The sequence below is a fragment of the Meleagris gallopavo genome, chromosome 1 (genome assembly GCF_905368555.1).
Source record: "Meleagris gallopavo chromosome 1, MGAL_WU_HG_1.1, whole genome shotgun sequence".
NCBI lineage: Eukaryota > Metazoa > Chordata > Aves > Galliformes > Phasianidae > Meleagris > Meleagris gallopavo.
In genome coordinates this window covers 107,698,013-107,712,942 of record NC_139404.1, presented here as the reverse complement: position 1 = coordinate 107,712,942, position 14,930 = coordinate 107,698,013, and the positions used below count along the sequence as shown (strand labels likewise).

Genomic DNA, 14,930 nt, shown 5'->3' with positions numbered 1-14,930 from the left:
ACAATTTAGAAATACTCACCTACAGTAGCCTCAAGGCCCATTTTACTGACTGTACTGAACATGTACAACTGCAAAAATGAAAAAACACACGTGCTATAATATCAACATCTGCAGTGATGCCCACTTCCCCCACGTTAACTACAAATATCTTAGGCATCAGGTGAAGGATAGTTCTGGCATCTGAGGTTTAAAATAACCCTTTTAGATCACAGCAGGATGGTTGCTTGGTGGAACGGATGAGGGAGATGATAAGGGCTATGCTCCTATTTCCTCATGTGTCTTGTCAGACGAAAGGGCTATGTGACGAGACCACTCAACTTTAAACTCTCAAAGTGTCAGCTTCAGTGCAGCACAGAAGAATTCACGAAAGAATCAAAACATACATCAAAAAAATTCACTTCACATGTCCAGCTGCCAGTTTTCAGTTAGAGCACAGTAATTTCAGTCTTTGAGCAACTAAAATTCTGGCTAAGAATTGCACATCAATTTTAAAAGAGTGATAAACTATGCAAGGTTTTCAATGTCCAACTTAGCTCTCTGCTTAGTACTTCTACTGCTGCTTTTCTTCATGAGATATAAGACACAAGAAATAACAAGCAATGGATTACACTGGTATGACTGCTTAGTAAAGGTGGTCCAAATCTATACTTTCTCACATGCTCAACTTCTTTCACTTATTGCCTGGTCTGAATTCTATGTCTAACTTAGAAGACGTTGTTGCAGAACTTCCTAAGGAGTGCTGTCAAAGACCCAGCCACAGCTGTAAAAGAAGGGCTAATTCTTACTGTGGGTGCTGCAAGCAATAACATCATTCCACAGGTCGATGCTCTCTTCTCTAGCCTGTCTGAAATCAGGCCTGCCAAAATTCCACCTGAAAGAAGAGACAGGCATGTAACACTGTACGTTTTACACAACAGGCATCAGTTACACTTAATGAAGCTCAACTAAGATTAAAACAATATATAGACTTTTTCTGCAGTTAAACACAGCAACACAGATTACAGAACTGATAACTGGCACTTGGTGATATCCTTACTACTCATCCAGGTTTGACTCAGAAGATAACTGACTCATTGGTTATTCCAACTGAATTTCCAAGACGGCAGGGATGAAGGTGGAACAGAGACTGAAGAAAAACTTAGAAGTTATAGTTCTGCTGCTTTTGAACACAAAATGCCTTTGCAACAGGTGTCCACATGCTCTCACTCTGCCTGCACCCCAGCTAGGCGCTGGTCCCTGAACTCCTCACATGCAACAGTACTCAGCTGTAGTGTGCCCTGTCCATGTCACGTTAGCAGTGGAAATGAGCTGTTTTAGATCCCGGGGCAAATGAAATACTTGTTTTTCACTCCACGCAGTCGCTCCATGCTCTTTAGTTTTCCCTTCATCTTGTATTTCCCAATGATCACACACAGAAGTACTAATTGGAGTATGTGGCAGATGCGAGTTTGAAGGCCCAAGGGAAAGAGTTGTCAAAATGATGTAAAGACAACTTGGTGCAGGGAGAAAAAAAGAAGTTTTTTGGATTCTCCACATTCCTGCCTCTCCCTTCCCAGCTGCCTATCTTCCGAGTGTCTACATCACACTCAAATCTAAATGTAAATGCCAGTTTGAAATAGCACAGGGCACCCTGTTAACCTTGCATTCTGGGTGGAATGAGACAAAGCTGAAAGAAGTCATTCGTATCCCCAAGGTACCACTAACTCTTGCTTCGGCTGCCTAGGATGTAATAAGCAGAGGTAACATTTAGCACAAGCGTGACAGAAACTGCAACATACCTCACATGATCATATGCTAATTTTCCTAAGGGTACTACAGGGTGTGTGGGAGAGGGTACACATAAACCAGAGGGAAATTGAGATGGTGCTTACTTATTTGGGAACTATATGGTCTGACTGCAGTAAATATTGACTGCAGTAAATATTTAATCATTCAATGGTGTCCTCACAAGTTATGAAGGAATAATCTCATCCCTATGATAAGTATAATTTCCCAACTTCATTTTATATGAGACATCATGAACAAAAACATGTGGCCATTCACTGTTGCGTCCACAAAAAATACACAACTGTACAGCAGGGATAGTTCAGCTATGCTAGAGAGAAGAAATGAACACACTTTGACAAGGAAGTGACAAAGATTCACAGTCAAGAGCATCTGGTATTTTTTTTTTTTAAAGCTTCTGAAATACATGAAAGAACAGTGGTGTCAGTGGTACTACTATGATCTCACCAAGAAGGAACGCTATTTAGGAGAAGACACCAAGGAACCATGTGGGCACTTAAAATCTGAGAAGCTACCATGCAGTATCCTAAACACTTGTACTGAGCTGGTAGATAGGATGCAGGATTTATAGGAGACCCTGCTCCTGCATGAAGCAGAATGGAAAAAATATCACGGGAAATCTAGCTTGGCACTGTAAAACTACCTTATGGCACATTAGTTATTCCAGCAGCAGCACCATTTATCTTCTGAATTACTGGAACAATTTCAGAACTTGAACTATTTTAACAGTAGCAATGCAAACTACCAGCTATTAATATTAAAAATAATAATAATTTAAAAAAAATCAATGGAAGATGTATCTTTAGTGTCTTACAAGATGTCTCTTGCACAAATCCCACAGCAAACCTAACCAGGGCTGTCTGAGGTAGAACACTGCTCATTTCTAACAGGTTGCTCTGAACTTTTTTTTTTACAGTAAGAGTGGTGAAACACTGGCCCAGGTTGCCCAGACAGATGGTGGATGCCTCATCCTTGGGAACATTCAAGATCATGCTCAAGGGTGCTCTGAGCCACCTGATGAAGCTGTTGGTGTCCCTGTCCATAGCACAGAGTTGAAATAGACAATTTCTAAAGGTTCCTTCCAACAATTCAATGATTCTATCATTCTACGAAGCTTATTTAAAATAGAGTGATAAATGTGGCAGTGAAAGTGACTGAAATCAGTAACTCAGTGATACTAACTCAGGATAATCACTCAGACTTGGAACTTTTACCAACAAAATGGAATGTCTGCATTGCACACAGCTGAATAATTAATGAAAATATCAATTTGTGCTTAGCAGGGATACCATAGTTCAGCCTTGTCAATTTGTCAGAGTGTGATTACATACTCTTGATCTCTGGGGAAGGACTGATGCATCATTCCTTCATTTTGTACTATATTTAAGAAATCAATCTGACATAAGTAGTAACAAACACATGGAGATATCCAGCTCACATGGCCTATACCACATCACTGCACATCCTAAGAATTTGCTTTTTACAGTAGTTGAAGAGGTTATTAAAAAAAAAGAAGAAAAAAAAAAAAAATCAGTCCAGGTTGCCAGTACTCCAGTGTGTTTGAAGCAGATCAGCTCATAGGTGCATAGAACATCTATTATGCACAATGTAGCTAAAAAATTTCATAGTATTTGGCCCAGTCTGTGATGGACAACACTACTGTCTCCCTGATTTGTTCAAGTGAAGATACTTAACAAGGATTTTAATGTCTGATCTATCTCTCTATTTAGTACCTTACTGCCACTCTACTTCAGGGGATATAAGGTAGAAGACCACTAATATACATTAGCTGTGTACACCACTGTTTCTGCTAAGCTGGTCTGAATGAAGACGAAATACTGATGTTCAAACTTACCAAAGATTCCACCCACATCAAACAGTGTAGAAAGATCCCCAGCTCTTTTGGCATCAAGGTGCTCTGGTGACAATTACAAAACAAAAACAAAAATAATCAAAACCATTTTCTTCATTTCCAGACAATGAAAAGCAGATATCTCAGTACAGTCACGTGATGGGTATCATAATCAGTCACTCAGCAACACAGTCCTTTGGATATTATTACACCCAAGGGAAGACATTTTAATGCTTCAGTTATAAAGTCTGATCAATAGAGCTGTTGACTGTTAAAGTTTGGCTTAACAATATTCTAATTTGTGAACAGCCATAGTCTTATGATCTAATGAGTGTTCCTAAGTGAGGCTCTTGGCTCTAAAATAACAATTAGCATACACTTGGATCACTTACAGAGCCTCATCCTGGGGGGCTTCCATCACATGTCAAGTAATATTCATCATTAGATGGCTGGCCACGTGCTCAGCACAGCACTTGCTGTGCAGTTTCTGTAGACTATGAAGAGACAAATGATTTCCTCAAGTCCACTCTCTGTTATTGACAGCGAAGACCAGTGTTGGCATATATTTACATTTAGTCTAGTTATTCATGTACTACTAAGTCAGATTTCCAGAAGCTTATCAGGAAGTCTGGCAACTTAAGTTCCATTGTGTTAAATGCAGCATTTCAAAAGCAGCTAAATTTCTAAACTCCTTTGATATATTTTTTAAAAGCTTCTGCAATACACTTGAAAGAGCAGCATGTGCTACAGCAGTGGTGTCAATGGCACTACCATAACCTCACCAACAATAAATCTGCTACAGCACAGATTGGAGGACTGTTGATAAATATCTTCTATTACCAGGCAGCTGCTTTCAAGGTAGCACTGGTTACTTGGGAGTCCACACAACAGCCGTTAGCTATAGTATTTCCAGCTGAGTGTGTTTTCATGGGTTGTTAAACTTGTCTCGCTCCACTGTCTGCTACTGCTAGACTCAGCCAACAATGCTTTTTTGTTAGCTGGGGATTTAAAGGTCACATCATCACTCACAAGAACTCTCTGTCTAGAGAGAACTCCTTCCTCTGCACTCTGCAGTGAAAAACAGCACTAGTGAACAGATAAAGAAGTTTGTTTGCATTTTAGTAGTTTTGCACTTTGGTAATTCAAAGCACATTTAAAGAATGGGTTTGCAAGAGCCACAGCATTAAAGGTTGGAATTGTTGAAGACAATCCACTTTCTTTCTTTTTTTTTTTTTTTTAATGTCTTCTCATAATACTGAATTCAATGAGAAATATGTCAGTTGGTGCCTTACAACCCTCCTGCTACTCTAGCAGACAGCCTACTTCAGAAGCAGTAATGTTTACTCTCTTATTTATTAAGCCCATATTTCTAGACGCTTCATAGTCATAATTCTGTTTCCCCTTACTGTGATACTTACCTACATTTGTGATATAGAGGGGAAGCCAGAAGAGAAAAGTATAGCTCACAAGCTTTGCAAACAAAAGGCATAGGGAAAACTCTATGACTCCCTAAGAAAACAAAGGAAATAGGAAGTCAGTATCTTGATAATGGTTATTATCTACTTTCAAAGACCATTACAGAAATATTTCAAAGAAGCATTTTACACATTTTTTCTCAAGAATTCCCAAAAGACATTTTTCCCTTGACAAAAGAAAGCTTACAATCAGAGCAGACTACAGTATTCTGCTTATACACATTCTCTTAATTACACTGAACTGAATAGAGAGAACACTAAAATAAACAGGAAGGATCAGATACCATTTGGACAGCTGCACTTATTTTCCTAATTTAGAGACTTTCTATGCAAGGTGCAATCATATTCCAGAGAATTGAATATACTTTTATGTTACTTGCATCTATCTTTCAGATGGCTCTAAGACCTCTCCCTTATTGTCACACTCTTTAAAAAACAGGCAGTTAACTGGTATGACACAGCTCAAATTACTAAGTAGCAAGAACAAATCATAGACATGACAGATGCCTATTTCAAGTACTAATTTATTCAATCTCCTTTCTTGCTGGATATATAGAAGGTATAGTTACTTGTTCTCTGTAACTACCTGAAGGGAGGTTGTAGTGAGCTGGGGGTCGGCCTCTTCTCTCGTGTAACCGGTGATAGGACCAGAGGGAATGGCTTCAAGCTGCACCAGGGGAGATTTAGGAAATACTACTTTTATGAAAGAGTGGTTGAGCACTGGAATGGGCTGCCCAGGGAGGTGGTGGAGTCACCGACCCTGGAGGTGTTCAAGGAAGGTGTTTTGGATTTTATGTTGAGGGATATGGTTTAGTGAGTACTACTGGTGATAGGTAGATGGTTGGACCGGATGATCTTGTAGGTCTTTTCCAACCCCGGCGTTTCTGTGATTCTGCACAGACCTGTAACTAAAGTGTCAAACTGACCTATCTTCCTTCCCCTCAAACTGATGTCTTCTAGCTAAAGACAGGCATTTCTAAATTCCTAGCATGGTGTATTGCAAGGACAACGTATATGTAGCTGGCTCTACTTCACAAAGAGTTGTATGGCAGGAAAAATACTGAGGAGGTGCAGAGAACTCCAGAAGCAATTTTTCTACCTATTTTTTTCCACTTTGCCACGGGAAAAACAATTGAGACAGAGGATCAGATTGATAGAGTGAGAGGATGCAGGAATACAGTGGTTGGGTCCTGGGGACTTCCCCCTCTACCTTTAAACCTGGTCTAAATCAGTTGAGGTATAATTCTTATTACTTCTGCATTGCATTGAAGCTGACAGACTTCAGGCTGACAGTACAATCAAGACCAACTGTTCCTGAACTACAAGAAATTTCTTTTCCTTTCTTTTACCAGCTGTCTTGATGCTTTGATTGTCTCAAACTTGTCAATACAAACCATGTAAGAGATTTTAAAATAAAAACTTTAAAAAACAATGTTGAGAAGTGTAAAACATAATCCATGGAAGAAAGTTTTGACTCTAAAAAATGCTTACACTCTTCCATTCCTAATACACATATCTCTAATTGACACCAGTGAACTTTCATGTTACAAGCTGAAAAAGAGCAACACTGGAGCCTAAATGTGTGTCTTGTGCATCAAAATCTGCTTCAGCCTACGTACACCAGAATCACCAATCAAAAGCTTGTGATGCAAAGTTAGCGATGTCTACCACTTCATCTAGAACTTCATGGAAACATGGAGGCAAAACCTGATTCCTACAGGAACAGGCAACAACAGCACACATACTCACAGGTATTCGCAAAGCACCAAGGAAGCTGATAGCTGATGTCCCATGTCTGCCTTCCCCAGTGCCCATAGTGTTGGAATTCTGTGATGTCATAGAATTTTCACTGTCAATAAGCAAATGCTGCATTTCTGAATCCTGCAGTTCCCCCCAGCGGCACCATACACAAAAGCAGAGAACAATGTATCAAAACACATATCAAACTAGCAAATCATTCCAAAATAACTTCTTAAATAAATGTATCTATTTTATTACAGATAGTTATAACTTTTTAAATATCTTGATTTGGATATAGAGGATATAGATAAATAGTGTATATGAAAAACAGAGTGAAATAAGTCTGATTGTTTATGCTTGCTTGTTTACTTATGGAATCAAGTTTTCATTCTGCAGTGGCTTATTTCAAGTTGCAAAAAACTTACATATCATAATATGGCCTAAAGGAAAAAAACAGTTTCCAGCTTTTTATTGTCCCGCTACTTAAATGTTGGTCTAATTACAACTGAAAATCTACATTTCTGTACAAAACCAATTATTATCTTTTCTATGTATTAATATCAAGCTTGTTTTCCAGATTCTGTAAAATCTTGTTCACTGATTAAATTACAGGCCAGGCCATTTTTCCAAGTGAGGTATGGACAGTGAGTTCTTAATGTTAAGCAATGATTTTTCACCTCTGTCTCATTTGAGCAATCCACAAATTTTGAAAAGCCTAACGTTAACTAATGTTGCCTAGGAACTAAATTCTGAGTTCTTTTTTACCACTAAGAAGGATTTTATTCTAATAATAGTTCCACTGGCTGCTAAAAATACGAGTGAGCGAGTTATCACCCAACACGAATAAGCTGTCCCAGTCTAGCCACGAGCACAGCTTATTTTTATCCATCAACCACAGTGAACTCACAATAGAATTGGAAATTTACATCTTACAGCTGAAAAAAAATCAGTTATTAATAGTACTTCTTTGCCAAGTAAGAAAAAGAACTGGTTTTAGCTACCCTCACTTTCACTGCTCTTGGAGAAGCTTACCAAGCTGCATGCATCTACAAGTTATAAACGTATTCTACGTACTGTCTTCCTCCTTTCCAGTCTTGTGCTTTTGAATAAAGCCTTACTGAAGAATTAAGCCTCACATATATTTGGCTGTATTTTAGTAAAGATAAAATGAAATGTCATTACGTATGCAGTACTTTTGACCTTTAAAGGCTCCTTCCAAGTCAAACAATTCTATCGTTCTAGGAAACTTACACAAATACAGAGGGTTAAATGTGAATGGCAGTGAAAATGACTGAAATCCAAATAACTTATTTAGTAACTCAGACTTGAAACTTTTACCAACAAAATGGAATATCTGCATTGCACGTAGCTGAATAATTAATAAAAACATCAATTTGTGCTTAGCAGAGATACTATGGTTCAGCCTTGTCAGTTTGTCACAGAGTGTGATTACACACTCTTCATCTCTGGAGAAAGATTCATTATCCATTCATTTTGTACTACTTTTAAGAGATCAATCTGTCATCAGCAGTAACAAACACATGGAGATATCCAGGTCACATGGCCAATACCACGATCATTACATTTACTAAATATTTGCTTTTTACAGTAGTTGACAAGTTATTAAAAAAAAAGAAAAAAAAAAAAAAAATCAGTCAAGGTTGCCGTTCCAGTGTGCTTGGAGGAGGATCTCATAGGAGCAGAACAACTGCTGCCTGCGCAGGCAGAAAAGCTGACAGTGATCACCATCTCAGTACCACCGTAACGCAACTGCTGTGAAAAGGAGAGGTGTTCACTCCACTTAAACAAGAGCAAGATTATCTTTTGTAATTAGCAATGGTAAAAAGGAGATTTCTTCCCCACCCCCAGTTTTTCTTCTTCTAAAAAACAAACAAAAAAAACCCAAAACCACATAAACAAACAACAACAAAAAACCCAGTTGCCCTGCTAGTACTCTATAATACAGACATAACTCAGCTGATAGGGGAAAAAAAAAAAAAAAAAAAAAAAAGGGAATATTGAAAAGATTGCCATTAAGTGCCTTCCTGCTTTGTTGTCAGCGCAAGAGGGAGTGTCTCTTCTCTGCCCACTTGCTATGCAGACTCTCTGCACAGCCTGACAGTGGTTCCAGTGAGAAGTACTACCAGAGTTAGAGAAGAAATCTTTGTGTACTGATTTGCTGACTGTATTTTAGCTCTGTCTTCATGATTTGTCTACAGACACCTACTTAGATTCTTAAATCTTCTCCCCTTATCTTCCAGATGGTTGTCAAGTTATACTGCCAAGTGGTTTCTGGGCTGGAGACTGCTCTTAGGTGACTCAAAATGAACATGAGTAAACTTGGTACACTAAGTAAGCTCAGTGGTACTCTGAACTGAGTTTACTCACATTCATTCTGAACCACTGAGGGAGGATTACACTGCACTGACTGCAGGAGCTACAGAGAGTCAACCAAAATACTGGTAGAGCTTTTTCTTAAAGAGTACCAAACCTTTCCATCAATGCCAATTATTGTCCTGTGAATAATGACTGCTGAAGAGACCAGGAAGTTTCTGTTTTCCTGTAAAAGGCCTAAAGAAGTGTTAACAAAAAATAAACAAAAACAAAAGGCTATCCTCTCAGGATATCATATGTGAAGTGTACTGAATACAAATACAGTATTTCAAACGGAATTTCTTCAGTTAATTTTCACCACAAGATAAAATTCCTTTTTGCCTATAAATTGGCACATCCAGAGTTCAGTTTCCAGTGATAATTACCAGCAATTACAGTTACATGCTTTAAGCATTATTCCTGTGAATAACTGCTCATATTTAGAACTCTGTATCCGTGCACACACCTGTAAGTACGCACAGTTATTACATTACAAAAAGAGACAAGTGAGACTGCAGGGAAGGGACAGACACATCCACTGAAATATTTAAAGGATTTCAAATGGGTTATCTTGAAAATATCTGGCAGTGCATTACATTTGCTGAACTGCACAAAGATCACAAGTTAAGACCAAATAAGTAACCATGCTATCTTATTAATCTCTCCTGCAGTACCTACGAGAGATAATGCCTAGATCCCTTATCTGATGTCACATTTGTGTATGAAAAGGAAAGTAGATTTCAGCATTACAAAGAAAGACCAACCTTTGCCAACAGTAAGTCTACTGTAAATTTCCTGTGTGATGTTTAGAAAGTCTACTATACTACTTTACAATAACACATTACATTTTACCTGAGACTTGCTAGTTTCCTTGGCATTTAAGGTTGGCATCTGGACTCTGAACCGAGATGCACCATTCAGGAATGCTTTAGAACTCTGAAAGAAAAACAACAACCCCTCATACTTCTGTTACCTGTTTTGTAAAGGATTACACAGTGCTAATAATTTCTTCACAAATGAAGTCTATGCGCATCGTGACATCAACATATAGCATAATCCCAAATGAAGAATCCTTAATTAAATGCTTGTGTGTGTTTTGTGTTTAAACTCTTACAGAGACCTATGGCAATATACATAAAATGCAATTAAAAATGTCTTTGGAGGCTTAAGTCATACTGTTTTTATAAAGCAGCCTTATACTGAATTTAGAGTACAGCCACGATTTTTCTACCATCTTACCAGCTTTTTTCTCTACTGAGCTTCCTTCGGCATGGCTGACATTTTTTTTTCCTCATATGGAAATTATCCCAGTGACAACTACAGATTTTTATTTAATTCTATTTTCCCAGGAAAACTTTGTTTCTTTATTTCTCCACCCATTTAAGCTAAAAGTGTCTTCCACTTGTTTAAGTTCACTCCATTCCAACTCAGAAGTGAACGAGAGACCATGCTCCTGGGGCATCTGGAGAATTACTAAAGTCAGAGAGCCTCTGGGGTACACAGCAAACAAGGCAACATGTTGTGTTTTAGGCCCTAGATGGAACTGAACTAATGGCTGCTTTTTACATTTATTTTTTGCCCTGTGCATTACTGTATCAGTTCACACCAAAATTACATTCCTTATAAAACACTATCCTGAGATCCTTGGCCTACAATGATTTGCCAAGGACACTACGGTTTGCATAGTGAAATAAATATACAGCTTCAAAGTAGGCTTGTGATCAGGGAAGGAGAACCCATTGCTAACACCGTAAGAGGCACTGCACATTCCTCGGGGATGAGATATCTGCTTCCCAAGTGTCAAATCACATTCTGAATGCCGCATCAAAACAAACAAATGAGAGACCACCACAAATCAAAAAAAGAATGCCTGTCCTCACCGAACATTTTAATTCAAGATGAATCACTTGGTAACTCCTGCCCAACAAAAATACAAGGACATATAATGCAGTTTTCTTTATACTGCATTTCATCAATCAAATTCTCCTAAGAGGGCAAAAAAACTTCTGAGAGGTGAAGATGAATACCAAAATTTGTGCTGCACAATGCAGAGCTGAGGCACGAGCAATTTTGGCCATACAGTCTGCAAAAAAATTGAATAACACCCATGGGCGGAAGAACAGGTTTTTGTCTCACAGAAAATTAAACTCTTGTCAGAAAGTGATTTATAACAATCTGTGGGGAAAAAAAATCCATTATCTGTAGAGAAAAAAAAACAAAAACCCAAGACTTTCATTTGACTTGAAAAAATAAGATTTACTGTGGCAAGAAGGAAATGTCTTGGGATAAGGACTAGACATAGAGGCTGCACATTTAATGCTTAGAACATCTTCCTTCTTTTCATTAAGATAAAAACTGTAGATTTCTTCTGAAAGCATAAGCACGTTGCCACATGAGTTTAAGAGAGCTAGGTTTCCTGGAAATGCAAAGCCAGGTTAAAGAAAGTTCTTAGAAAATAAAGGCAAGTCTGTATGAATATGCTGCAATGAATACGTGTACTTATGAGAAGGAAAACAAATAAAAAGAAAGCACAGGGAGAGAAGACTAGAAGCAATAAATACAGTTTTAAATAATCATATTTTACAAATGCCATTAAACCTTCAATTTTGATGATGAATAGTACATCAGCGTAAAGCCCACGGACTTCTTGCTTGCATTTGTCATGGATACATCCTCCTGGAATGCTGCAGATTAAATTTCCAATTGCAGTACTCAAAAGCCCTTTATCATAATCAAATGTCTTGAAGCAAATTTCAGATTCATAAATCAGAGTCAATGTGAATATGAGCAAACAAAGCACAACTGAAGGAACTGCTGAATAAGGAACGAGAACTGCACATCCGAGGCTCTGTGCTTGGCTCTCCATATGTTCTTCTGGACAACTCAGTGAAATCAGATTACTCACCACTACAAACTCTGTAGAAATACTGGGCTCTTGATCACGCTGCAAATAAACAGTAGACCAAATTCATCTAAGATAGTGATATTACAGAGAGACTAACCTAATCTTTAAACCTTAATATGAACATATCTTAAATTCTTCCCCATTTATTTCAGTTGCCTTTGAACTTAACCAGCCTCATTCTTCCATTTAGAGGTTCAGCTTTTGGCACCAGCTGGCACATCTGTCTGCACCTAACCTAAATATTTGTCCTAAGTGACAAGCTACAGCCTTATGAGCAAAACAAATAGGCATGTTTCCTTGATTTCTTAAATAATAATTTCTACCTATTTGCAAAAGCACAAGTTGTTCTGGTTGTCACCTGAGATGACTGAGCACAGAATGATAGTTACCATTTTATGTATGCCAGCAAATTTTAACCCTTGATTAACAAGTTTGGAAGCTTGTTCTCAGTGATAACAGAGTCTGTCTTATTACATGTATCTTCCTTCCTTTTTTTCCTTTTTTTTTTTTTCTTCCAATTCAGCAATCAGATACGATCACTACCACATCTGCAGTTTTAGGAGATCTTCTCAAACTTCTATTCTTGTCAATTTCCTTAATTTTTAAAATCGCCCTCCCCATAGTGAGCAGAAACTGTGACCCAATGTATTTCGTAGACCACACAGGTCTGAAGTGAGATATCTAAGCAATTAAAGTGGTATACAGCTTCCCAAGAGAGAATCTGAGAAACATTAGAGGCAGGCAGGGAAATACTTCACAAAACCCTAGAATATTTGCAGATGTGGGTACGCAGAATAAGGAAGGAAGAAGTGATGCCTTTTGCTATGCAGAGTAAGGTTTCCAGGGAAACCGTATGCCAAATGCAATGCTATACAATGAGACTGCACATGGTGCAGTCAGCTCACTGATGCCCTGGAGATTAGGAGAAAAGACAGTCCCAGAAAGGGGAAACTGTGGTGAACAGAAGGGGAAGAAAAACCTCAAAAAATACTGGCTTCTAGTTAAAAACATCAGTACGATGTAGATATTGAATGCCTTTTTTTTTTTTTTTTTTAATACTAGCTCCTTGAGATATACAAACATGCTATTGCATACAATTTCTTAGTCATGCTTCCCAATAAAAGTGCATTAGAGACAAATAGTAAACATTTACTTTCACAAAGCTTAAGAGCCAATTCTGTCAATATTATGCTCAAGGTATTACAGAAGCAGCTGACATTTTCACAGGAACACCTGTGAACTACATAAAGCCCACGGAAAAAATGCCTCCTGTTAGGAGTCTCTACAAATCATATAAGCGATTCTCATATTTGACAGAAGCTACCTTTAGTAAATGAAAAAGAATTAAATGAAAAATACAGAGCCAGAGCTCATTGTAAGTACAAATTATCTCATAGCAACAAACTAAGAATAGGAGTTCCACAGACCATTAAATGTAATCAGAAGCTTTATCAGGAAACTTCCATATGAGGAGAAAATCCATCAACTGGTAAAGAAAAAGAAATAACAGACAGCAGAAAAGTCACCATCAGTTACTACTCAAGAAAAAGAGAATTTACAACACAAAAAGCCATCTATCTAAAATTATTTTTTTTCGGGGGGAGGGGGAGTGGGGAGAGAAGGGGGGCACAGTAAAAAGCATAAACCATCCCTGAACTATCTGTCTGTGATACCTGAAACAAGTAGATGCAGTTCACGTATACGTGCAGACAGCCTTCACATATAGTAATTCTCTACTTTATGAAAAGACATATGGGATTCCTTAGGACCATGCCTCTAACACGCTCCTCAGCAGCCTTAATTTACTGTCATACACAGGAAACCCCAAGACCTATATTTGCTCTCTTGTTCTTTCAAAGACCTAGTTGAAAACGTAGCAGACTTGACTGCCCACGGGTCCATGGGAGTCAAAGGAGAAACAGCCTGGAGCAAAATACTGCTCTGCGTTTTAGTTACAGTAGAAACAAACACATACCAAAGTCTTACTGAACATGAAAACAGAGATAAACTTGCAAACATATTCTGGAACAACAACAGGAGGATAGTGATGACATTCTGTAACATAATTGGTCTTCCAAGTACTCTCCTTTTTGTTTTTTTCCCTTGTCTGTTATTTTTCTTTCTGCCTGAATTGCCTCCCTCCTCTTGGGTTACAGATACACAAATCAAGAAAGGAATCTACTTCTCATGACACTGAATGTGTACAAGTCCATGGAGCAGGATGACACGCACCTCAGTGACCCAGGGTCCTAAGGGAGTTGGCTAAGGTGGTTGCTGAGCCACTTTCCACCATATTTGAAAAGTTGTGGCTGTCAGGTGAAGTCCTTGAGGACTGAAAAAAAAGGAAACATCACTTCATCTATAAGAAAGGGAGGAATGAGGACCTCGGGAACTTTAGGATGGTGAACCTCACCTCTGTACCTGGGAAGATCATGGAACAAATCCTCCTGGCAGACATGTTAAGGCACATGAGGGTCAAGCAGGTGATCTGAGACAGTCAGCACAGCTTAACAAAGGGAAAGTCATGCCTGATCAATCTGGTCACCTTCTATGATGGAGTGACGGTATCAATGGACAAAGGGAAGGCAGCTCATGTCATCTACCTGGACTTCTGCAAAGTTTTTTACATGGTGCCATACAGCATCCTTATCTCTAAATTGGAGAGACATTGACTGGAAGGCTGGACTATTCACTGGATAAGGAATTGGTTGGAGGGTTGTAGCCAATGGCTTTATGTCCAGGTGGAGGCTGGTAATGGGTGGTGTCCCACAGGGGTCTGTCTTGGGACTAGTACTCTTTA

The 14,930-nt window shown here is 38.5% G+C and overlaps 1 protein-coding gene across 7 annotated transcripts in view; it reads right to left on the bottom strand.

Annotated features, from left to right (window-relative positions):
• The window catches only part of SLC37A1 (solute carrier family 37 member 1), a 39,180-nt gene that overhangs the window by 7,352 nt on the left and 16,898 nt on the right, over nt 1-14,930 (bottom strand). For 4 of the 7 annotated variants that reach the window (XM_085209044.1, XM_085209034.1, XM_010724375.4 and 1 more), the window contains exons 10-16: nt 12,131-12,169; nt 10,078-10,161; nt 6,862-6,993; nt 5,056-5,146; nt 3,641-3,703; nt 786-871; nt 20-68 (exon numbers count right to left, since the gene is read on the bottom strand). In XM_085209044.1, the coding sequence (XP_085065170.1) occupies nt 20-68; nt 786-871; nt 3,641-3,703; nt 5,056-5,146; nt 6,862-6,993; nt 10,078-10,161; nt 12,131-12,169 (544 nt within the window). The remainder of the gene's footprint in view (nt 1-19; nt 69-785; nt 872-3,640; nt 3,704-5,055; nt 5,147-6,861; nt 6,994-10,077; nt 10,162-12,130; nt 12,170-14,930) is intronic. The other 3 variants (XM_085209059.1, XM_085209066.1, XM_085209052.1) reach the window with 3 other exon arrangements.